At 38.8% G+C, this 27,514-nt stretch overlaps 1 protein-coding gene across 1 annotated transcript; it reads left to right on the top strand.

Moving 5' to 3' along the window:
• The first annotated feature begins 340 nt into the window (after window positions 1–340).
• On the top strand, window positions 341–14,651 carry LOC307126228 (uncharacterized protein). The gene is made up of 9 exons (XM_079816659.1): window positions 341–708; window positions 5,622–5,894; window positions 5,987–6,274; window positions 6,361–6,642; window positions 7,163–7,228; window positions 7,337–7,405; window positions 11,251–11,526; window positions 11,619–11,906; window positions 11,995–14,651. The coding sequence occupies exons 1-9, from the start codon at window positions 657–659 to the stop codon at window positions 12,282–12,284; spliced, it is 1,884 nt and encodes a 627-aa protein (XP_079672785.1). The 5' UTR covers window positions 341–656; the 3' UTR covers window positions 12,285–14,651.
• The last annotated feature ends 12,863 nt before the right edge of the window (window positions 14,652–27,514 follow it).

Below are 27,514 nucleotides of genomic sequence, written 5' to 3'. Positions count from 1 at the left end.
ATTTGTTATTGAGAACATTGGATTTTTCTTTACTTTGGGCAAACGTTTTGTTTGGAATTGTTAAAAAAGAGTATTTACACAAAAACAAAATATACTTAGGCCTACTTATATTTTGTTAACAAAATGTAATATACATAAATGTACATTTTCAGGTCAGAAACCACTTTTTCATGTTTTGCTTGCTTAAGTACAACATTATTTTACAACCAATATTTTCCTCTTATGTGATCTATTCTGATTAGTTATATAACCCTGTCTTGTAACTTTTTTTGTTTTACCTTTTTTTTCCCTTCTACATTATGACTGCTTCCTTCTTTGTCAAAAAAAGGGAAAAAAAGGGGGAAAGAGGAATGCATATTGAGAAACAGCCAAGCTTTATTAACGCCATTTGAGCATTATATATTTGAGATACTATTCGTTTTTAACTAAATCCAACATGAACTAAAACCAATATTTACTAAAGCAACGTCTAAATAGCTATATTTCTTTTGTGGAATCTGCTTATTCTGCCCAGATACGGATGATGTCATCTGTTTTCTTACTGGCTAAAACATCCGCTATCTTCTGTTGTTGGTATTCGACGATATCAGAAACATCTGTCAAATTCGCACATTTAAGGCATTTCAGTCATCGTGATCACGAGTGTCTCGACGAAGATGTTGGCTCTGCTTTGTGTTTTTCTGCTTTATGGGACTTCAGTTCAAGCAGGTAAAAAGAATAACTTACTGATTATTAGCGAACGAAAGTGAAAGCGACGGGGACGCGTCGTGATTTAAATCGTCTTTGTAAAGATAGAAATTAAATTTGATTACATTTCATGCTAGATATAGGAATTACAAAAGTATATTTATATACTCATATAATTAAATATATGCGAGATTTCGAGAGCTTAAAACTCGTAAAAAGTTTTTTTTTTTTTTTTTTTTTTTTTAAACAACCCGTGTGTGATGATATTTTGACACATGTTGTGTAGAATTTGAAACAAAATACCAGCACTGGGTGGAGGGCAGTTTGTGTTTATTAAAAAAATGATATACATTTTATATCTGTCAGAGAAGCTCTTATTGAGATGAACAGGATTTGGTGTTGATGATTCATTGAATGTTTCATCTGAAGTCTGCAGAATCGTGATTAGTGCCTCTTTTATTTGAGCTCTTGACCCTTGACTCTTTCACATCAGTTTTTCTCTGTTTGCTGTAACTGTGTGTTTTTTTTTGCAGCATTTTCAGCATTTTTTTTTAATTGTTCTGCATTGCTGGATAAAATGATGTAGTTTCACAAGACTAATAAATAAATAAATGCACATCATCCATACTCTTATATACAATCTTGCTCAGATCTGGGGCCCGTTTCAGAAAGGAGCTTAAGTGAGAACTCTGAGTATGTTAACCCTGAAATAAGGGAAACTGGGTTTTCTGTTTCAGAATGGGAGGTATATCAAACCCGAGAAAGCAGGGTAAGTCAAGCCCGTTTCTAAAAGAGAGGTAACTTATACTCAGAGTCAGTTACCAGGGTCACTTACTCTGTAAACCTAACCTGGTCAGGAGCAGGTTTTCTTTGGTAAACCCAGAGTTTCTTTCAGTCTCCTCCCCTTTTTTAAAGCGCCAGCTGTGTTTAAATACTTTATTCATTCATTCAAACTGCACAAATGCTTTTTTTATTGAGTATTTTGGTCGTATTTCAAGTACAAATATCAACAAATTATAAATGTAATCTAAATCTAAAGTAAGCGAAGTTTACTTAAAACAAATTAAATTATCTGCCACTTGACAAAAATACAAAGTGAGAAAAGCATTCTTTGCAGTGGAGGTACATTCATTCATTCATTTTCATCATGAGGACACTGTCAAACTGACAAAAATGGCATGTCCTTTTATACAGGATCCTGACGTTCACTTGATAATCCTTTAGAAGTAACCTAATAATTCGAATTTCCTTTAGGATTTCCAGTGGTTGGACGCATTTATGACACTCATATTCCCATCATCACACTTTCTGAAAACGGATTACTGTATGGGATGGAAGGATGCTGCCAGATGGTAGTACAAGATATATGCCATAACCACCACCACAGCTGTTAAATACATTTATTTACAATTTTATGGTCATCTTTATTTCCTACAAATACTTTATTCTTTTTCCTGTTGGATGTTAATATTCTTCCTCCGTCTCCTCTTCATCTGTCAGTGGTGCTGGAGTTTGGCTGGCCTGAGCAGAAGTCAATTGTTAATGTCATTACCCTAATTAATAAATGTAACAGGCGGGATCAGAGAACATTTCATTATGTGAAAAGAGCATAGACCCTTTTCACATTTCTGGGTTTCTCAGAGCGGAAGTCGTCATAGGGTTAACTTTTATAGCGGTGAATGAAAGAATACATTAAATATATATTTTTTGTGTCCCCATTTGCTCAAATAGCAAAAGAAAAACTCCACAATAGTGATTTAACAACTTTCAAAAAGAGGGAAAAAATAGAGTGAGTTTGATAACGGAAGTGGAAAGAGAGAAAGATGTTAATTTTCACCATCACTACCATAGACGCTGTATTAGAAACACTGTCACAGCAGCGGTAACTTGATTTTTGTAATTTGATGCAAAAGTAATATAATACAAAGTATTAGTGTTATAAATGTACATATGTAATTTACAAAAAATAAATAAATACAAAAAACGTTGCAGGATTTACGATATTGATGACCATTAAATCACGTCATCACTGTGAAAAGGGTCTATGTGGGAAAAGCTGCTGCACTTTGGACACTGAATGATATTTATTTAATATGTCAAATGTTTGTAAAGTCATTAAACCAACACCCATGAACATTTTATGCTTAAAGCTTTACCTGATTAAATTATGTTTTTATTTTTCATTTTTAGCTGCTGCCACATTCTTTTTTTTGCCTTTTGGATACCATGAAAATTAAACTTAATTAAAATAATTAAGAATTAAACTTGTGTATTGACCCGGAAGTATGCAAACATCTTTTTGTTGGGTGCTGTTGCCATGGTGAATCGTAATTTCGGAGCTCCATTGATCGTGGCTTTTCATAGTTGGAGTGCATGTGCTTAACTCAGAGTCAGTCTACTCAGAGTTGATTGAACTACCTCAATTCAGCTGTTCTGAAACCCAAAACTCAGAGTTTCCCATCTCAGAGTAAGTCAACTCTAGCCTGGTCTTACCAGACTCTCGTACATTTCATTTGTTCAGAGAGTCTGGCCACTCTCCATTGACAAGCGTTTACTTCCTTGAAGGCGGGTTCTCTGTTGAAGTTTAAAACTATTGGATCTGCCAAGAGTCACTCTGGATCTGCCTAACCAATCGCTAACATTTGGTCGTGACGTATGTCATGCGCCGTTCGCCTTTGATTCTCACATTAACTGAGCACACCACCTCAGTGTCAGTGATAAAACCTCGTGCATTCGGATTGTGATTTATTCACGGTGGAGAGGAGAGTTTTGTGATCGGAACGCGCTGCTCTCGTGGTGCATATCTCGTGCAATCATAACATGATTGTATAGGCTGTCAATAAAATGTCATATGCTTAGTATGATAAGAATAAATGCTGCCGTAAATAACAGCCCAATTCAAATGTTTACGTGCTTTTCTTCTTTTATTTTTTGAGCGGTGGTGAAATATTTTGCTCTTGTAAACACTTGCCAGTATTTAAAGAAATACAAGTCTAGAAATGCAAATTACAGCTCACGCAACCGCACAGTGCTCTGAGAGGGTCTATAAAGGATATAAACAGTGAGTTTTGAAGTGATATATTCTTGAAAACTCAGAGATGTGGATTCGGACAGCAGTTACATTACCACACGACCTTGGTGTTTGTCAAAAGTCGATAATTCAGCCTGGGTTTTTCTCGCGGGTGGTGGGAGACGGACGGCTTCAGCAACTCCTTCACCACTAACGGAGCGAACTTAATACATTTCCCGGACCACAAAATCAGCAGTACAGCAGTGGTTGTTCTTGCTCCGTGTAACGGGAGTTTGTTTGTTCAGGGAAGAAGGAGGCGGGAACCGGCGAACGTTTAACAACTTTTAATCAAATAATAAACACAAAATGAAAGTAAAAGCGGCAGCCCCTCACGGACGACTGCCGCGCACAAACATAAAACACAACTTAAAATCCAGGCCTGGTCCTCTCTCGTCCTTCACCGGTGTCGCTCGTCCTTATATGCCTCCGTGCTCCCTCATGAGAGGACTCGAGATCGGTGTGTCTCAATCACGTACACCGGTGTCGCTCGCTCGTCCACCTCGCCACACTCCGATTTTAACTTCTGGACATTCGTCAGCGCTGCCACACACTCGCATCTTTCACCGCCGCCATTACTGAACTACAACTCAAACTAGCACACGACATCAACGTCATCGCTCTCAGCCACTCCCTCTGTTCGCTGATTGGACCGGTAAAAAATTGTTCGGGGAAAACCTAAGCATACACCGCAGTCCCAGACGTAGTACTGAAGGAAAATGAAAATTGAGCCGAAGTACGTAGGAGGGCGGAGCCAGGCTAAGTCAACTCAGAGTTCAGGTTTAAACTCAGAGTTGGTTGAACCTCCTTACTGAAACGGGCCCCAGTACTTGATGGTTATGTCATCATCAATAAACATATGATCTTATTTTCTTTATGTCATGATCCTGTCACTCCCTCTCTTTCCCCCTCTGCTGGTCATTCTCACACTCACGCTTCCCTCCTGGCACTTGCAGGCATACACTTAGTCTCAGCTGTTTCTCGTTACTAATGCTAGACTCATTCATTCCACACCTGTCCGTCCTTTCCCCTCTGATTAGCGTCTCTATTTCTAGTTCTTGTCTATCCTTTGTTCTCTGCCAGATTATTAATTATGTTTGCAGATGGGTCGTCCTGCTATCACCTCTCGTATCCAATCTTGTCCCCACTGTCTACCGCCGTCAGCCAGTCTCCTTTGTTCTATTCTACGGACCGGTCATCTACCTGGGTCTACAGCCTCTTTTGCATTGTTTGAGAAAGACTTTATGTTTGACGGCTCAGCGGCCGTATTGCCTGTTCTCAATTAAAGACTGTTTAACTTGCCTTCGCCTTTTGGGTCCTCTCTCTCACCTCCTGACACTTTAATTTTATATTATATTCAGACAACTACAGAAGCTCTTACTGAGAATTAACAGAGTTTTAGATGTTGATGTTTTATTGAAAATATTGTGTGTATATAATAATAAGTGTTTGATTTAGTTGGGCACTTTGACGATAGTCATGTTCAGATAATTCGTTATAAAAGAAGCCAGAAACAAAGCTCTATCATCATAAGGTAGAATGATTTCCTGATCTCATCACTGACCAAAAGTGGTCATTTATTATTAATAGATTATTTAGACACAAACAGAAATATGTGGCATGAAAGTATTGATGGTGAAAATAATCTGTTAATAACAAAAAAACACTTTTGGTCAGTGAGGATATCACCTGATCGTTTTTGTTTCTGGCTTTCTTTGCAACAAATTATGTGTTTTAATAAACACAGTTACAAACTCACATAAATAGCCAAGAGGCATTTTTATCTTCATGTACACAATAATCTTTCATATTTGAATCCTTTTTCTTTTATATTTGACATGTGTGTGTGTGTGTTTCTGAATTGCAGAGAGACACTCGCTGTATTACATTTACACGGCCTTGTCCAAACCTGTGGATCTGCCGGGCATCTATGAATTCACTGCTATGGGTCTGCTAGACGACAGACAGATCGACTATTACAACAGCAAGGAAAAGAGAAAGATTCCCAAACAGCCCTGGATAAAAGAGAAACTGCCGGAGGATTACTGGGAAAAAGGCACTCAGTCGAGAAAGAGCAAAGAACAGTGGTTTAATGTGAACGTCAATATTCTGATGAACCGCATGAGACAAGATGAATCAGGTGAGGAACATTCTTACAGTTTAACCTGCATTTGTTTTTTATTAATCCTGTTATCATCTCACAACAAACATTTCAATTTGTGTTTATGTCAGATCTTCATGTTCTTCAGTGGAGACATGGTTGTGAAGTTGAGCAGCAGGGAGATGAAGTGACGTTTCTCAAAGGCGTTTCTGAGTACGGCTATGATGGAGAGGACTTTCTGTATTTTGATATTAAAGAGTCTCAATGGGTCGCCTTAGTTGATGCAGCTCTACCAACCAAGAGAAAATGGGACAATGTGCCGATCCTAAACCAATACACCAAAGGCTACCTGGAGAAAGAGTGTGTGGACTGGCTCAAAAAATTCAGAGAATATGGAGACCAGGAGCTCAGAAACGGCTGTGAGTAAATTTGTGTGTAGTTGTAGATGATCTGCAGCTGTTATAGAGATAGAAACTGATTGATGAACTGATTCCTGTGTTTTCAGCTCCTCCAGATGTTCATGTGTTTTCAAGGAAATCCAGTGACGAATCCAAACTGAAACTCACCTGTCTGGTCACTGGCTTCTTCCACAAAGACGTGACGTTGAACATTAGGAAATATGGCACATCTCTGCCTGAAGATGAGATTGAATCCTCAGGAATCAGACCAAACCATGATGGATCCTTCCAGATGAGGAAGAGTGTGGAGATCAAGGAGGAGGAAAAAGCAGATTATGATTGTTTTGTGTCCCACAAGAGCATCAAACAACCAATTATCACCAAATCGGGTAGGCAAACTTAGGGTACTTTTACACGACAACAATGTACAAAAAACGGAAAGGTTTTTCCTTTGTGTTTTTTGTGTACAGACAGTAATGATGTTAAAACGATCCCTGTTCACACGGATCCATGAAAATGACTAAAAACACTGTATTCTCCAGTAGGTGGCCATGTCACTTTGTAAAGAAACACTACGCGCCTATAGACTGAACACATAATATGCATGCACATGACGTCCCCGCTTCAACAAATTCACGTTTTTAATTTACATGGAGATGATAACGGTATCCTTTTCAAAAACATGCACTTTGAAACTTGTTTCCAAAAGTTTGCATTTTAATTGAAAAAGGTTTCATGTAATCGGCCCCTAGAATCACTAATTCAATCATTAAAACATTAAAGCATATGCATCATAATGACTAATTCGGACATTGTTCAGAATTTTGCTTTATTTATGTGTATGAAATATCATGTCTGAGAATAGTATTGTACTGCCACTACACACTTCATTTTCTTGTGGTTTTCCAGGACAAGCTACTTTGCATGTCAAGGCAGCTAATGCTGAAGAACTGTTGCTTAAGAAAGAATCTGATGGTATGTTTGTGCTTTTGCTTTAATAAATACTGGGTATATTTCCAGTTGATTCATACCGCAGTCCACAGCACAGAGATGCACTTTGACCTTTCACTGTTTCTCTAACAGGACAAGAGAGTGCTGGTGAAACACCAGACATCAGTCCGACTGTCTCTCTTGAGAAAGTCAAACAAAGTGGTAACTATGGTTTATGTAGCAACTTGATATAAAAAACTACAGTTTAAATCAATATCAATGCTGTTTTGACACATTTCTGTGGCTCTAGTGTGTAGCATAGGAGAAATGTCATTTACATTCAAGGCTTCTTACATGAGCGGCTTGTTTATTGTAAATATACCATTAATAAAATAACTTAGCGGTCTATCATGTTGTTGACAGTGGCAGCCTATGATGTCATCCCTGGTGCGGCCGAGTATAAAAGGGCACCTGTGAAATATGTCATCCTCTTATTGTCTTCAGGAAACTATTTGCTTGTACATGAGTGAGGCGGTCGCATGTTTAAGTCCAGAGGGAGCTGAATGCGAGCATTTCAAGGTTTTCTCAATGAAAGCTCAGCTCACGCCGCCCCTATTCTTGACGGATGTGGGACACGCATTTGGGTGGAAGAAGCTGGATGCGCTAGGTATGATGCATTCACGAGACTGACTCTCCTGATGGATAGTCGTTAGTGTTTGCATGAGCAAGTTCGGCTCCTGAGGGAGTTGAAGGCATTTATAGCGCTGCATTCGTGTTTGTTCTTGTATGTTCTTATAGAAAAGAAGAATCTGATTCTTGAACAAAGCAAACTTGACTCTGTGAGGTTTAAATGCGTGTTTTTTGCAATGCGATCGCTGTATCGGTGCCACCCAGGCCTGACTCTCTCTTGAACACTTGCACTCTGTGGTTTGAGTCCCACGGCCGCTACTGTGGGTAGGCGGGATCGAGCGCAGGGGTTGTGTAGACATACTGTATGTCCAAAGAAACGTTGAAATGTCAGGTTTTAAACAATGTAAACCAAATCGAAAACCAATATTTTGTGTTTATGTAATCTGTGTGAAAAGAGATTGATGTCAGTCACCCGCAAGCCACTTCATTATCCGCTAATGCGACCACACCCACACAGAGCGCGCTCTTTCAGATTCTCTTGTTGGCTCAAATATTGCTACTGATTCAGTTTGTTGTTTCTAATTCTGAGAAATTAGGGGAAAAAAGATTGTATTAGGCTCTGATCCTGCCATTTAGATTTTTATGATACTGAAGGGTAAGGACACTCCAGAGAGCTCCGCCTGAATAGTGAATCCAAGTTGTTAGCGTTCTCAAGGCCTCCTATTGCTATGGAGAGTAGTTCTGTTAGAGGCCTCTGCTCCTCAGAGCTTCACCTGGATAACAATATCAAGTAGCAAGGCTCTCTGTGAGCCTCCTTGGTAAGCTGTCCTGGGTGTTGGACAAAGCTAGGCCTCCCCTCACTTGTGAGAGTTGTCATGCTAAGGACCCCATCCTCAGAGCTTGACAAGACGGTAGTACTGAGCTACTAGGCTCCCTCTGAATCACTTTGGTTCCTGTCTGTACTATGGAGCGTGGTTAGGCCTCCTCTCACTATAGAGAGTCGCTTTGTAGAGGCCTCCACTCCTCCGAGGTTCACCTGGATAGCAAAATAAAGTAGCAAGGCTCTCTGTGAGACTCCTCGATGAGCTGTCCTGGGTGTTGGACATAGCTAGGCCTCCTGTCACTTTTGAGAGTTGTCATGCTCAGGCCTCCGTCCTCAGAGGTTGTACGTTCTTTGGGAGCCTCCTTGGCTACTGACCCTAGTGTGGAGTGTTGCTAGGCCTCCTCTCATTGTGAGAGTCGTTATACTGAGACCACTCTGCGGAGCTTTGCGGGCCAGTTAGACTGAGTTCTTTAGCTCTTTTCTGAGCTTTCTCTGTATTGCCCTTGAGGCCTCCAATCTTCAGAGCTGTCTGATCAGAAGTTCTGAGTATTAGGCTCTGTGTGAGCCTCCTTGGACGCTGGCCTGAATATGAATGTAGTTAGGGTTCCTCTCTTAGGGTCACCCTGTTGAGGCCTCCGTTTTTGAGAAGGGTCCGGTCTTTGATTGCTCATGGATGAGAACTCCTTTGAGTCCTTTGACGTATCTCAGCCAATAGGACACTCATCCCTTCAGCCTGGTGGCGTGGGTATTCTGTTCCGCTTTCGGAAGGGAACGTCTCTGGTTTCGCATGTACCCATGGTTCCCTACGAATAGGGAACGAGACGCTGCGTCCCTTTGCTATGCTTCCGGTATTCCTGCACATGTCTCCTTCAGCGAGCATTCAGCTCCCTCCAGACTTTATCACGCGACCTCCTCACTCATGTACAAACAAACAGTTTCCTGAAGGTAGGAAAGAAGATGATCTATTTCAAAGGTGCCCTTTTATACTCATGGTTGTACCAGTGGTGACGTCATAGGCTGCCACCTGCCAATGTCAAGTTCATCATTTTAATACTCATGCTTCAGACTCCAGTCATGCCAGATGCATTCCCCATAGTGCCCTCTAGATGATGCAGCTTCTGAACAGACACAGTTCCCTACTCTCTGGGAACCATGGTTAAATGCCTAACATGAGAAGTTTTTTAAAGTTTAAGCACTATAGGCTGTGCACAGTTAAGGGTTTCAGTGATTGGGATTGGGAATGAAGGGTTTTTCCTTGATTTATTTGTGCTTTACCACTTCTGCCAGATACAGATGGTATTATCGTTTCAATGTTTAGTCCTTTGGAGATCAGGGCAGTTTCAGTTTGTTCTAATGCACAACACAACAGTTTATTTCAGTTACAGTTTCTTTCTTGTTCTTTATTGTGTTGATATAAAAAACAGTCTGTGCTGCGTCACCTTCTGGGTGGTTTCTACCACGACCATGTAACTCTATCTTGGTCACGAGCAACTTCCTCTATTTATATTACTCAACTCCTGTAAAAGGTCTACCTTTATAGATTCAGGAGGAGTCAGGTAGGCCTATACTGTTCTCTTTTCTCGATTATATTATCTCAGTGTCTACACTGATCACTACCATACCCCCTAGGCCTACGGTTCAGATAACAACCAAGCCTTCTGCTAAGTTAGCCTTCCGTTCAGTGCACCACAGCTGGCTCTTCACCCTCAGAGGACAGCTATGCCTGCTTATGCACTCCCACGGCCCACACTTGTCCGACTGTTTGGCAACCTTGACCGACTTTGTAAAGTCTGTTGGGATATCTCTATTCAAATCTTTTCCAGACAGTCATCTCATGATACCCCAAAAAGGATTCTTACCCTACAACAATGAACAGAGCGAGACAATACTATCAGAGTTTGAGGGCAGTCCTCATTCTCATTGTATTATTTCTTACAGAGGCAAAAGCTAAATACACCACTCTATGCCAGCTAAGCTGGAGGTTCCATGGGCCAGATACACAATTACATGTCGAGGCTTACCCTGTCTTGGTTCAGTATATGTGTTGTTCTCTAAGAATGTCAGGGGTCTTCTTTGCTCTTCTGATGTTGTGGTTTCGTAGCTGGCTTCCACTTGCTGCTTGCTTGTATGCTCTCTCTCTCCTAAATATCTTCCACTCAGAGATCTTCTAAAGGCTCCATTTTTATAATCAGATGCAAACTGTCTCTACTTTTACATTCATGTGGTTTCTACTTGCGTTAGCATATTCCTGCATGCGTTAGTTGTTACATTACTTGTATCAACTTCCTACACACTGCCTTTATATTCACCTGTTGTCACTTTTCTTCATCAAGTAGTGAATTACAAAACTCTCTGGAGTGTAGTGTAGTGTGTTTCTGTACACTTAATCAGATATCAATAATCAGATAGTTGATCAAGTTAAAAGGTTTTCCAGTAGGATCTTGTTTGATCCTGTTAGGATAGCTTTCAGATTTGGGATTTTGACTAAAATGTTTCTGAATTGCAGATCTGGCTTTATACATGTTATCATAATGCATTTAGTTTATTTTGTCCTGAGTGTGGTTATAAGTATAAGTGAACTACTATTTCATGCATATTTTATTCCTCTTCATAGCAAACAGACACTTACTGTATTACATTTACACGGCCTTGTCCAAACCTGTGGATCTGCCGGGCATCTATGAATTCACTGCTATGGGTCTGCTAGACGACAGACAGATCGACTATTACAACAGCAAGGAAAAGAGAAAGATTCCCAAACAGCCCTGGATGAAAGAAAAACTGATGGATGATTACTGGGAAAAAGGCACTCAGTCGAGAAAGAGCAAAGAACAGTGGTTTGATGTGAACGTCAATATTCTGATGAACCGCATGAGACAAAATGAATCAGGTGAGGAACATTCTTACAGTTTAATCTGCATTTGGTTTTTATTAATCCTGTTATCATCTCACAGCAAATATTTCAATTTGTGTCCGTGTCAGATCTTCATGTTCTTCAGTGGAGACATGGTTGTGAAGTTGAGCAGCAGGGAGATGAAGTGACGTTTCTCAAAGGCGTTTCTGAGTACGGCTATGATGGAGAGGACTTTCTGTATTTTGATATTAAAGAGTCTCAATGGGTCGCCTTAGTTGATGCAGCTCTACCAACCAAGAGAAAATGGGACAATGTGCCGATCCTAAACCAATACACCAAAGGCTACCTGGAGAAAGAGTGTGTGGACTGGCTCAACAAATTCAGAGAATATGGAGACCAGGAGCTCAGAAACGGCTGTGAGTAAATGTGTGTGTGTAGTTGTAGATGATCTGCAGCTGTTATAGAGATAGAAACTGATTGATGAACTGATTCCTGTGTTTTCAGCTCCTCCAGATGTTCATGTGTTTTCAAGGAAATCCAGTGACGAATCCAAACTGAAACTCACCTGTCTGGCCACTGGCTTCTACCCCAAAGACGTGATGATGACCATTAGGAAAAATGGCACATTTGTGCCTGAAGATGATATGAAATTCTCAGGAATCAGACCAAACCATGATGGATCCTTCCAGAAGAGGAAGAGTGTGGAGATCAAGGAGGAGGAAAAAGCAGATTATGATTGTTTTGTGTTCCATAAGAGCATCAAACAACCAATTATCACCAAATTGGGTAATTAAAGCAGCTACTGTACATAGACAGATAGAAATATCACCTGAAATTTGATTTTTTTATTTTACATCTACTCAAATAATTGTATTGATGGCTCAATCAGACTGAAACGTCTTCATGTAAACACATCAATGGATCTGATTGACCTCGATCCAAATGAAATTCCATGTAGACTTGAAATAATCCCATCAACAGGAAAAAAGTTAATCCTGTAAAAGTTTGAATATGACTTTTCACTTACGCAGTCACTTACGCAGTACCGTCATGTGTATGCTTACATTCATTTTACGTATTACAAATGTGCCAAAATCTCACGTCTTATAATGTGGTCAGTGGAGGACACTGAATATTTACTAAATATTTGCTTAAAGCTCTTCTGTCAGATATGTCAGCTTTCTTGAAAGATGAAAACGGTCTGCAATTTTACTGGTTTTGTTTCTCATGACAGTTGATCATCTTTAATTAATTCCATTAATCAGTATAGGATGAATACACACTAACTCTTACTTGTAAGCATTTTGAGAACATTAAAACCTATATAATTTTTTGTTGTATCCATTTTCTTTTTTATTGTAAATATATTTTTTTATAAAATTTACTTATTCATTGAACATTGAGTGGTCCATCATTGATGTCGACTTTAAAGGGGTTGTTGATTATGATTTGACTTGTTTAACTTTAGTGAGTGTGTAATGTTGCTGTTTGAGCATAAACAACATTTGCAAAGTTACAACGCTCATAGTTCAAAGCAAAGGGCGATATTTTCTTTTAAAGAAATCACTATTTAAGGACTACAAACTGCTGGTTGGGACTACAACGAGCTTCTTCACGGGTTAGTGACATCACTAACTCTAAAATTTACATAAACCCTGTCTCCGGGAGTATTAATTATAACCATAATTAAACTAAACTATACCTGTTCTCTCTTCATGCAGCAGATATTCTCTGGCTCTGTGCATCTTACAACAGTTCTAACACAAGCGATTTATAGATTATCGTGACAGAACATGCTATTCGATGACTTAAAGATGGTTAACTTCACATCAGCTACATAAATTAATCCATTAACAATTCCGTTCTACATGTTGTCACTTCTTAAGTCTCTCTGTCATTGTCCAGTTTGAACATAAAAGGCTGAACAGTTTCTGAAATGTTAAATGCGTGTGTGCGTGAGGTAATCAGAGCTGCTTACATGAGCTCTTGAAGCTCCGCCCTCTTCTAGAAAGGGGGCTGGGTGTAGCAGCTGATTTGCATTTAAAGGGACACGCACAAAAACGGCAAGTTTTTGCTCACCCTCAAAAAGTGACAAATGTAATGTCAAATGTTTTATGCTATAAAAAAATGACCTGTGGGGTATTTTGAGTAAAACTTATTTTAAAAAATATTTTACATCTTGTAAAAAGGACATTATAGAACCCCTTTAAAATAAATCACTCTAGTCTGTGAATGGTTAAGAGTTTCACTGAAAAACTCACTTTGCCAATACCCTTCAGATATTGACGAAGGAACGATCAGTAAAATGCACACACTTCAACCCATCTAACAGGGAACGTACCCATAACTTTCACTAACATTCTTTAAAAGTTATGGAAATGTTAGGACAAAACGTTCTCAAAATAATGTTTATGGAATGTTCTCATAATGTTATCAATAGTTAATATAAGAGAAAATGTTCTTAGAACAACGATGTTGGAACGTCCTTGCAATGTTATTTTTACTTGAACATTCTCATAACATTGAAAGAAAATATTCTTAGAACAACATTCTCTGAACGTCGTCATTAATATTTGCTAAATGTTTATGGAATATTTGAATAAAACGTGAAAACATTTTATTTTTGTTATTTTTCAAAGTCTAAGTAAAAAAAATGTTTCGTAAAATGTTTAAAAATGTGACGTTTTGAACGTTCAGAAAACTTTCCGAAATAAATTTTCACAACATTTACAATATGATAGAATAGAATGTTCCTTTAATGTTCACATGAACCAAGAAAATAGAAAAATCACACAATTCACTGTTTAAACGGAGTATAAAAACAAAATTGTGTCTTTATCTGGGCACACCAATGAGTTGTTTTACTTCTTATCCTTTTATATCGAGGCTGTCAGTAGATTAGAATAGTTAATTGCGTATAATCTTGTTTTTGTTGGAATTTTAAGAAGTTGCTGCATTTCTCAAGTGGTTCTCATGTTATTGTCGTTTTTCGCTCTTATGTGATCTTTTAAACTTGCTGAAGTTTGATCCTATTTAAATTCCCTTGTACAAATATGGCAAATGGTCTTATTTTTTATTAAATTGCTACAACCCCAAATCAGAAAAAGTTGGGACAGTATGGAAAACGCAAATAAATAAAAAAAGAAGTGATTTCTAAATTTACTTTGACTTGTATTTCATTGCAGACAATATGAACACAAAATATTTCATGTTTTGTCTGGTCAACTTCATGTAATTTGTAAATATGCATCCTTTCCTGTCATTCAGACCTGCAACACATTTCAAAAAAAGTTGGGACAGTAAAGATTTACCACTTTGTAATGTTGCCATTCCTTTTCACAACATTTAAAAGACGTTTAGGGACTGAAGACACCCGTACCCTCTTCCTCTGCAGCCAGGACTTTGTAATGTGTGCAGAATGTGGTTTTACATTGTCTTGTTGAAATATACATGGACGTCCCTGGAAAAGATGTCTTCTTGAAGGCAGCATATTATGCTCCAAAATCTCAATGTACTTTTCATCATTAATGGTGCCTTCACAGAAGTGCAAGTTACCTTTGCCAAGGGCACTGACACAACCCCATACCATGACAGACCCTGGCTTTTGGACTTGTTGCTGGTAACAGTCTGGATGATCCTTTTCTTCTTTGGTCCGGAGCACACGCGTCCATTCCTCCCAAATATCTCAAATACTGATTCATCTGACCACAGTACACGTTTCCACTGTGTGATGGTCCATCCCAGATGCCTCCGAGCCCAGAGAAGTCGATGGCACTTCTGGACACTCTTAACATAGGGCTTCCTTTTGGCACAGTACAATTTTAACTGGCATTTGTGGATGTAACTACATATTGTGGTACTTGACAAAGGTTTGCCAAAGTAGTCCTTAGCCCATGTGGTGATATCGCTTAAAGATGAATGACGATTCTTGATGCAGTGCCGCCTGAGGGATCGGAGATCACGGTTGTTCAGCTTAGGCTTGCGCCCTTGTACTTTACGCACGGAAATTCCTCCAGATTCCTTGAATCTTTTAATTATGTTATGCACTGTTGAATGTGAAATATACAAATCTCTTCCTATCTTTCTTTGAGGAACATTGTTTTTAAACATTTCAATCATTTTCTCACGTATTTGTTGGCAAACTGGCGATCCTCGGCCCATCTTTGCTCCTAAAGGATTAGACCTTTCTTGGATGCTGCTTTTGTACCAAATCATAATTACAATCACCTGTTGACATCTGTTTCAAATCACATCATTATTTAACCATTTTACCTCATTACTAGCCCTAAATTGCTCCTGTCCCAACTTTTTTTAAAATGTGTTGCAGGTCTGAATGACAGGAAAGGATGCATATTTACAAATGACATGAAGTTGACCAGACAAAACATGAAATATTTTGTATTCATATTGTCTGCAATGAAATACAAGTCAAAGTAAATTTAGAAATCACTTCTTTTTTTTTATTTGCGTTTTCCATACTGTCCCAACTTTTTCTGATTTGGGGTTGTAGTTAAGAGGAGTTTCTCCATGTTGTGCGCTATTAAAGCAATTTTATGAAGTATTGGTATCAATTTCAATAACTGCCTTCATGTTGAGCTTTTTATTTAATGTGAAATAATAACTCTGAAACGTTTAGCACCGACTAACACATATGGCAAAAAGCACATTTGACACTGACTTGAAAAAGATAGCATCTAGTAAGATAAGCTTGTTGGGTCATCCAACATAACTTTACAACAGTTTAGTAGTTGGGCAACTTGGCAGTTGAGACTTTTTTTTTTGTACAGTTTTTTTCCATTGTGAAAACACAATTTTGATATAATGCCTCTTTGCCCTCACACATGGCACACAAGCCCTCAACAATGCTACAAAAACCGGTAATAATGTTGCTTGTGGTCCTCCACCTCAAACACCACCGTGGTTCTCCACCTTTTCTCATGATGACCACAACAAAAGACACAACAAATTTATACATTTACTCATTTATTTATTCCAGAGAATCTATATTGGTCCTAGTCAGGCAGTGTGGGTAAAATCCTCTGGCGTGCATAAACTGAAATGTCTGGCTTTTTCCAATTTCATTTTTTGTGTCTTCAACAAGTTTTGGAGTCCTATATGTGGCTTCTCACACATCCATATCTAATCTTCTAAAACACTTGTTTTGTCTTTACTGTCCATGCACTTTTAGTGAAGTTAAACGTAATTTCAAGAGGAGTGAACCCATCTGGGCCCGTATTTATCAAGCATCTGAGAATTACTCGCAAGAACGCTGCTAAGAATTTACTTAAGAGTAAAACAATTCTTGGCTTAAAGCTGCGCTTAAAAGTTAGTTATCAAGCATCTCAGTCATACTTTAAGTGAAGTGTAGGACTAAATCTTAAGTGTTAGTCTTAGAGTTGATTCCCGACACTTTGCTGTGCCACAAACGGGATTTTGGATGATGTCATAGTCATGAACCAATCATTGAATAGATGTCGTTATTAAAGAATATTCTCAGATAAATTCACATTGAATGGTGAAATTCCTAACAGGAGTTCACATTTAACACACATTTGACAATAAATCGTTTTCAAGAGAAAACATTATGATATACAAATTTGAAATGAAAGATAAACACGTTTCCCACCATGTCTTCATTAAACATTTTAAACTGGTGTGCTGTTAACTGACCTGCCTATATAGGCTAGATTTTATGATATAATCAGCCACCATGTTACTCCATATTTCACTGTATATAGTAAGAGTACATACTGTTAATTTTGCATTTTTACCTAACATTTTTTACAGTGCATTCAACTAGATGGCATTGGATTGACCTTATGTAATTAACTTAAGTTTATTGAAATAAATAATATTACATACGTGCAAAGTAACCCAGTTGCGTACCTGTTGACACAAAAACAATTAATTAAAGCCACATATAATTTTCAAGAAAAAAAAATGTAAACACCCGTGAAAAGGATTGTGACTTTTTTGGTAAGATTTTGACATACATTTAATATATTCACATCTAAATATTTTATACAACAAAATACTCTTTCTGGTTGTCATGCCAAATTTGTGAATATATTCAAAAATTGAAAGAGTTGATGCATTTTCTATTAAAATTCTAACTTTACCTCACAAACACGGCCAGCCCCAGGAATTTGGGCGCCCTAAGCGGGCAGGTTCATCCAACACATACACAGAGCATACCCACATGGAAAGAACCTATATAAACATATATGTTTTAATATAGGTTTTGATATAGGTTTTTAATATATGTGACATATATAAAATTGGCCGTTTTCCTATATTATATGTTCATATATGCACATATATGTACATATATGTGTACATATATACGTGCATACATATACCTATATAGGTACATATATGCACGTATATATATGTTCACCTATATGTGCACCTATATGTTCACTTCTATGTTCACTTATACTGTATGTTCACCTATATGCGCACCTATATGTTCACTTATATGTTCACCTACAGTGAGGAAAATAAGTATTTGAACACCCAGCTATTTTGCAAGTTCTCCCACTTAGAAATCATGGAGGGGTCTGAAATTGTCATTGTAGGTGCATGTCCACTGTGAGAGACATAATCTAAAAAAAAAAATCCAGAAATCACAATGTATGATTTTTTAACTATTTATTTGTATGATACAGCTGCAAATAAGTATTTGAACACCTGAGAAAATCAATGTTAATATCTGGTACAGTTGCCTTTGTTTGCAATTACAGAGGTCAAACGTTTCCTGTAGTTTTTCACCAGGTTTGCACTGCAGGAGGGATTTTGGCCCACTCCTCCACACAGATCTTCTCTAGATCAGTCAGGTTTCTGGCCTGTCGCTGAGAAACATGGAGTTTGAGCTCCTCCAAAGATTGTCTATTGGGTTTAGGTCTGGAGACTGGCTAGGCCACGCCAGAACCTTGATATGCTTCTTACAGAGCTACTCCTTGGTTATCCTTTGTGTGTGCTTCGGGTCATTGTCATGTTGGAAGACCCAGCCTCGACCCATCTTCAATGCTCTAACTGAGGGCAGGAGGTTGTTCCCCAAAATCTCGCAATACATGGCCCCGGTCATCCTCTCCTTAATACAGTGCAGTCGCCCTGTCCCATGTGCAGAAAAACACCCCCAAAGCATGATGCTACCACCCCCATGCTTCACAGAAGGGAAGTATGTATATGTGTATCTGCTGTATATATGCAGCATATATGTGCATATAAACTGCATATAGGTTTCATATATGTGCATATATCCTCATATAGGTTCTTTCCATGTGGGATAACATCCAACCTACTACCTGAGATGGCATATATGCATGAATATTTGAGGCTACATGTACACACACATACATTTTTCTATCGACATCCGATAGCAAACTGTCAAAAAACTGTCAGTGGGGTGGTATGGGGAGATGTAGCCAAGATGGTCTGAAAAGTTTCTCAATCTAGAAACAATCTTGCTCAGTCAGTGCCCCTGGAATGAGGAACTGAGAGGAGAGGAGGAAAGAATAGAGAAGTGGTTAATGGCTTCTGTACTGTAGTTGTTTGAAATGTAACACTTTTATTAAATAACCGATAGTTATACTGTGTCATTGTTCGTACAATCATTAAATATTGTATTACAAAATAGGTGATACATGTTTCATTATGGTACTACATGTAAATACATCCCTGTAAACTGCAGTAGTAGAGAGAATACTACAGACACAGTGGAATCATTGAAGAAAATCTGAAATATATTGATGAAAAAACAATACAGTACAACCACAACATAGGTTTATTTGAATCAAAGCTAAATAATTAGCTATGAAATAGAAAAGACAGTACTGTAAAACATCAAATGCAGTGTTCCTCAACTTGCTTGCTTGTACTGTAAAACGCAAAACGTAGGAGGGATTACTGTACTTCTAAATTTTCATCAGTTCTGTCTTGTGGATTTGGCCACAGGTTCTCATCTACATCACAATGGATGTTTTCATTAGCCAAAAATCTGGAAAAAAACCCTCGGGCATGGCGAATCCCGGCCTGACACTGGTCTGCCGGGATGTCATCCATGGCCTGGAGAAGAGTGACTTGTTCATGAGGGCACCTACATGTATTATAAACCTTCCATCTCCATGTGGAGTTCCCTTTCGAAAGGGAACTCTCGCTGCGTCTAGCTGACGCTATGGGGAACGCCCTCGGCGTGACTGGTGTCTGAAGCTACTATCGAATCACGGCAAAGTCTTTGACCGACGTCAGCCCATGACGTCATCATCGTGCGACCCGGAAGTATAAAAGGGCGTCGTGCCAACACATACACATCTTTTCTCGTCTTCAGGGACTGTCTGTTTGAACTGCTATACGAGTTAAGGTAAAACAAATTCATTTATTAATACACACGAGTGTGTATTTACTGCCTGGGATCAAGAGCATGCACAGTCAAGTTCATTTGAAGTTGTTTGTGTGTGAGTGTGAGCGGTTTTCAATCTGAGATCGCTCCACTCTAGTCTGGCTTTTTTCTTGAGGGAAGAGAGTTTGGCATCTGGGACTGGATGATGTTGTCCCGCTCATGCTGAGGCTGAGCGCTGGCATGCATCATGGGTTCTCAGATGCAGCTCGCCATCATCGTGATCATTCCCGAATTAGGCACTTATTGATTACCAGTTCTCTGTGGAGAACTTGTGTTAGTTGGGCCTACAGCTGGAGGTTACCCGCCAGGCAGGTTCAGCTGCTCCCCTCAATGAGGGTCGTCTATGAGCACTCAGCCGCCTGAGCCTGGTCAGACGGTCGTAGGCCTCTCATGAGGCCTCCCTGTTAGATCAGTCCATAGGCCCTTCCGGCCTCCCTACTGCTTTGAAACACAAGCACCTGGTAGATCCTTGATTTGATGTCCCTCGCGGCGTCCTGTGGAGGGTGCTGGGGGAATATGGGGTCCGGGGTCCTTTGCTGAGGGCTGTCCGGTCCCTGTATGACCGAAGCAGGAGTTTGGTCCGCATTGCCGGCAGTAAGTCAGACTTGTTCCCGGTGCATGTTGGACTCCGGCAGGGCTGCCCTTTGTCGCCGGTTCTGTTCATAATTTTTATGGACAGAATTTCTAGGCGCAGCCAAGGGCCGGAGGGTGTCAGGTTTGGGGACCACACGGTTTCGTCTCTGCTCTTTGCGGATGACGTTGTCGTGTTGGCCCCTTCTAACCAGGACCTTCAGCATGCACTGGGACGGTTTGCAGCCGAGTGTGAAGCGGCTGGGATGGGGATCAGCACCTCCAAATCCGAGGCCATGGTCCTCAGTCGGAAAAGGGTGGCTTGCCCACTTCAGGTTGGTGGAGAGTTCCTGCCTTAAGTGGAGGAGTTCAAGTATCTAGGGGTCTTGTTCACGAGTGAGGGGAGGATGGAACGGGAGATTGACAGACGGATCGGTGCAGCTTCTGCAGTAATGCGGTCGATGTACCGGTCTGTCGTGGTGAAGAAAGAGCTAAGCCGTAAGGCGAAGCTCTCGATTTACCGGTCAATCTACGTTCCTACTCTCACCTATGGTCATGAGCTTTGGGTCATGACCGAAAGGACAAGATCCCGGATACAGGCGGCCGAAATGAGCTTTCTCCGCAGGGTGGCTGGGCGCTCCCTTAGAGATAGGGTGAGGAGCTCAGTCACTCGGGAGGAACTCGGAGTAGAGCCGCTGCTCCTCCACATCGAGAGGGGACAGCTGAGGTGGCTCGGGCATCTGTTCTGGATGCCTCCTGAACGCCTTCCCGGGAAGGTGTTTCGGGCATGTCCAACCGGGAGGAGGCCCCGGGGAAGACCAAGGACACGCTGGAGGGACTATGTCTCCCGGCTGGCCTTGGAACGCCTCGGTGTCCCCCCGGAAGAGCTAGAGGAAGTGTCTAGGGAGAGGGAAGTCTGGGCATCTCTGCTTAGACTGCTGCCCCCGCGACCCGGCCCCGGATAAGCGGAAGAAGATGGATGGATGGAATTTTACTTGTGTTCATTGTGGTTTGAAGACCGTAGTGGAGATTCTTCTAGTGAAGACAGTGAAGTACAAGTAAAATCAACCTCTCACAGTCCACATTATGAGAGTGACACTTTGGTGGGTGCATTAATTGCATGTCTTCTAACATAAGTATAACATTTAATTGTAACTCATTTTAACATGTAGCTTGTGTTTTTTATACAGATGTGGGATGATCCAGATGAAGCAAGCACACCAGAGGCAAGAAGCACATCAGACAGGTATTATTTTAGCATTGTTAACAGGGCATTCTTTGGAAGTTAGGAGAGTTGTTTAAATTAATTTATAGTTGTTGTTTTTCAGACCGCCTAATCTCTCTCGGCCTTTTTTGGACAAAGTAAGTTTATAATTTATGTTCATACCATGCAGTAACTTTGTTAGAACAAATACAAAAATGTATTTTGTCTTATGGGTGTTGTTTAAGGTCAGTTACAGTGGTTTTTTTTTATTTTTTTTTTATTTCTGATAAATCTAGGAAGCAGGAAAAAAAATGTCCAAGAACACACACATGGCCAACAAAAGTGCTACAGGTAAGTTTATCTCAAAGAGTAAAAAACAATGATTTGCTTTACAAGCAGCCTAACAATTACTTTTGTATGTCAATGGATGTAAATTCCTGATACTCTTTTTCTTTTTACAGCAATTACACACATCTGTAAGCACCAATAGTTATTGAAAGTGACTCAGAGGAGTCAGATGAGAGCAGACAATATGTTCAAGAAGAAAGGTTCTAGTTCATTAATTACTCTCAATATCATGTTCCTAAATTTATTCACTCTATTTTTTTGTATTTCATAATTAATATTTTGCTTAACTCAATAAAAACCAATTTATGTTTTACAGCACAGATGTATTATCTGCTGCAGACATTGTGTCAGAACTCTCAATGAAGGTGATAAGGACATCTTGCAGCAGATTCAACATAAATAGAGCAGATGTTTGGGACGGAGCAGTTCGTGGTTTTAAACGTCTATCATATGACCCATTCCATGACAAGCTCGTCAAATTCACAGACGACGAAGGCACAGTTGAAGATGCAGTGGACACAGGTGGTCCCAAACGTGAGTTTCTAACCCTTCTAATGGATTGTTTAAGAGCACGGAGAATCTTTGATGGTCCAGAAAATAGGAGATTTCTCACCTTTAACAATGCAGGTAAATTATTTACTTAACTCTACCTTTTATCTGCCCTGCTCATAATTGTCTTTTTTACTAACTGGAGAAAAACTCTATTTTACTACAGCTGCCAGAGATGATGAATACTTTCTTGCTGGGCGGATGATTGCTGTTTCTATAGTTCACGGTGGTCCAGGACCTCGCTTCCTCTCAAGTATGCTGTACGATCACCTCACTGGGAGGACTGACATTAATGGAACAGTTGAAGATATAACTGATGAGACCATGAAGGCAGCTTTACTTGAGGTGCATTCAACTTTCATTTAAGCTTTATATATATATATATATATATATATATATATATATATATATATATATATATATATATATATATATATATATATATATATATATATATATATATATATATATATATATATATATATATATATATATGTATATATACATACATACATACATACACACACACACACACACACGTATGTGTGTGTGTATATATATATATATATATATATATATATATATATATATATATATACATATATATATATACACACACACACACACACACACACATACATTGTACATTATATATATACATGTGTGTGTGTGAGTGTGTGTATATATATATATATATATATATATATATATATATATATATATATATATATACACACACACACACGTGTATATATAATGTACAACGTATGTGTGTGTGTGTATATATATATACACACACACACACACACACACACACATATATATATATATATATATGTGTGTGTGTGTGTGTGTGTGTGTGTGTGTGTGTGTGTGTGTGTGTGTGTGTGTATATATATATATATATACACACACACACACACATACGTTGTACATTATATATACACATATTATTATTATATATACACACATTATATATACACATATATATATATATACACAAACACGCATATATATATATATATATGTATGTGTGTGTATGTATATATATATATATATATATATATATATATATATATATATATATATATATATATACACACACACGTTGTACATTATATATACACATATGTGTGTGTGTGTGTATATATATTTTTTTTTATTTTTTATTTTTTATTTTTTATTTATTTATTATGGTTCAAGGATTAAGTTTAAATCTTTTTTGTATTGGCTTTATGAAAAATGTATTAGAATTTACTTTTGAATGTTTTTATGTATCCTATTTACCAGCTATCCAATGCAGCTTCTTTGGATGAATTACACATGCTCATTGACAAGTATGCCAGCTTGCTGCAGACTGCTGGATGTTTTGATTACCCACAAAGTGTTGAAGGCAAAGAAAACATTGTAAAGGATTTCATACAATGGTACATATTATACAGAAACCAGTTCTCAATACAAAGGTAAGTTGATTTCTAATTTGCTTATTAATTGTTGCATTTAATTGTTATTTGTTGCATATACTTATCATTGTCGTTACTTTGTGATCTTGTTTGGCTTCCAGATTTAGGGATGGGCTTTCCACCTTGGATGTCATCCATGCCCTGGAACAACATCCAAGTGTATTCAGACCCTACATGTGCTACAGTGTTGAGAAACTAAAACCTGAATCATTGGAGGCTGTCTTCAAGGCTCAGCTCAGTGAAGAAGGTAGCACCAGACGACAAGAAGAAACAAGGATTCTAGGATACTGGAGAGACTATCTGCTTGACACTGGAGGTAAAGGATTGAACATCACATTTTATTGTTGTTGTGTACATATTTCATAATATTAATTTTTTTTATTTTCTTTTTTTCAGAACAAGAAACCAGAGTCTTCCTCCAGGACATCCTGATGTTTGCAACAGGACTCGATTCACTGCCTCCTTCAACAATTCTCCCTCAGCCCCGACTGAGTTTTGAGTGGACTTCTAAATTTCCCATTGCCAGCACCTGTGCCAACACAATCAAATTGCCAATGTCCAAAAGCTATGAAGAGTTCAAAAATGCAATGGACTTTGGTATCCAAAACTCACCTGGTTTTGGATTGCACTGAGTAGAACAATGTAAATGTAAAGGGATATCTATCCCTTTAACAGTTTGTTCCAAAGAACACACGTTTCTGAACTAACCAGAGTTTAAATGCGGACCATGTTCTTTAAAGTTATATAGTTCTCCACACCAGTCTCCCAAGCGTGAGGTGTAGTCAGATTGCTTTGAGCATGTAATTCTTCAAAGTTTGCCTGAAGCTGTTCATCTCCACATGTACTAATAGTCGGTTCAATGAAAAAGTGGTCCAAGTCTTCCTGTGAGACACGAAATCCACATTCTCTTCCATTAAACCTTTGAGTAAAAGAGGAAAATGTGTCTACCATTATATTGTTTGGTGTGAAAATTCAAGGTACAGTATTGAGAGCAATAAAGGTTAATTCGTATTAAATTCTGAATTTTATTTTTGGCTCAAAATAACACTTTATTAAACCTCATGTCAATGACTTTCTTCTGTGGAATAGAATGTTAGCCCCAATCTCTTTTTTCATTTTACGAAAGAGCATTGAATGAAATGGTGAGTGAGACTAACAATATATATAATATTTCCATTTTGTGTTCAGTGGAAGAAAGCAAGCTTCATGGCTTTGGAACAACATTAGGGTGAGTACATGATGGTAGAGTTTGAGGTTGTGTTAACTATCATTTTAACAATTCCATTATAAAATGCAAATAAGTTTAACATTTAATATAGTCATATACCAACCTGTGTGGAAGAGCGTACATTGCATCTGGTTTACCGGAAGGACAGCGAGACTGTTTAACTGCCCTAATGGTGTGAGTGTTCCAAATTTCTTTGCATTCATCAAGGTCCATCTGCAGCACACTTAAAAACACAAAACGCACCAAGCATATGTGCTCATGACTGCCATTAAAAAGTTGTCTCTCTTTCAAGTCATTTAGAAGATCCATCCAGAACTGAGACCTGTGTAAATAAAACAACAATATCAACATCCTTTTAGACATTCAGGGGCCTATACCATGAAGCCGGTTTAGCTGGCTAACCAAATATGTTTAAGCTTAGTTTGTGCCAATCCTGGGTTTGGCTTTTAGCAGTGTTCATCTCCATAGTAATTTACGCTCCACAGCTAACCTGCTCCAGGGCAGATTATGTTCTGAATAAGAGATCTCAAACTGAAATTAGACCAATCAGCTGTGAGCAAAGTGACACACCTCTGATGCAATAAAGTCACTCCCTTTAAAGGTTTCTACTCCAAATTAAAGATCACTACATAGCAAATGTTTTTTAAAGACTAAAGCGTCTGGCTGTTTGAAACATGATGCTTATTTATAATAATAATTTTGAATGATTTAGATATCATTTATGTCATTATACCTGTATACATTATTACATATGTATCATTTTAATCAATCATTAATAGGCACTTAGTTAAAAATGAATAAAAATAGCCTATATACAGGTTATACAAATAAACTTTAAAATAAATAAATAAAGCTATACAAATTACTACATGTGAGCTTAAATGCTTTCATAGACAGTTCTTTTCTTCTTCCTGTGTAAATTTGTTTAAATTATTAATATTTTTCAGTCATGTAATATTCTACAGAAGAGAGAAATCAATCTCACTGCTTCGAGACGTGAATCTCAGTTTCACTGATCCACAGCGTGTGATTGGCTGTTCACTACTGATGTCACAGCTAAACTCCTAAACTCAGGATCAAAGCCTGAGTTGACAGAGAAAGCTGATGATCAGTATCATGGGACCAACAAAGCCTGAATAGATTGGTTTGGTTTTGTCAACTGGAAACTAATCCTGTAAATCCTGTTAAACTACAATCATGGTACAGGCCCCAGGACTGGTTTCACAGACAGGGTTTAGATTAAGCCAGAATTAGGCCTTAGTTTAATTAGGACATTTAAGTAGAGACAAAACAATGGTACCGACATGACATGGTACTCAAACATAAATTTGAATCTGGAATTAGAACATGTTTTAATTGAGGATTTCCAACTGTAAAATTCAGCAAGAAAAGTAATATTAAATATAACCCCAAAACATCATGACTGTAGACTATACCTTTGTTTTCTGAAGTATGACCACTAGCTTTCAATTCGTTGGTTTGTGATTGAGGAGCCATACATATGGCCAGAGCCGGATTAACGCAAAGGCAAACTAGGCACGTGCCTAGGGCCCGATTGGCGGGATGGGGCCCAGACAGAGGGACAAAAAAAAAAAAAAAAACATTAAAATGTAGGACAAATGTCCTATCTACAGTTTATTTCAATATTTATTAATTACCTAAAAATAGTGACGATGTGTATCTTAACCATAGACTGTTACATTACGTCACATTAACGCCAGCCCATGACTGTATTTATTATAATCAGGTCAGAGCGGGACAACAAAGCTAGCAGGCAGGTGTTTTGAGTAGGCTAACATTCAAGATGCTTTCGGGTCCGGCAAAACGTAAAAAGAAAAAAAATGAAGAGGAACAAAAGAAGAGACAGCGGGGGGCTTTATAGAAGTTTCTGTCGGGCAGCCGTCCGACAGCTGTGAACCTAGCTCGAGTCAGCAGAGCCAGAGGCCGAGCCATGCCCGGAGACACGGCCCGAAGACGCGGTGGAAGATGCGGCGGAAAATAAGTAAAACAACATTTCCGTGTCAAGTTTTATGCTGCGTTCACACCAAACGCGAATAGAGCGTCTGGCGCGAGTGATTTCAATGTTAAGTCAATGGAAAGGCGCGTTTACGCGCGTCTGGAGGTCCCGCGGCGCGGAAGGCGCGTTTTGCGCGGAACGCAGCATTAAGTTACAAGAAAATCTAATTCAAAATGATAATAAAAGATAAAAACAAATGTAAAAAAAAGAAATAAATCAATAAAAGAATAATGGCATGGCCCTA

The sequence above is a fragment of the Gobio gobio genome (genome assembly GCF_949357685.1).
Source record: "Gobio gobio genome assembly, chromosome: 1".
Classification (NCBI taxonomy): domain Eukaryota; kingdom Metazoa; phylum Chordata; class Actinopteri; order Cypriniformes; family Gobionidae; genus Gobio; species Gobio gobio.
Note: the sequence above shows the minus strand (reverse complement) of the source record. Positions and strands in the feature narration are given on the sequence as shown.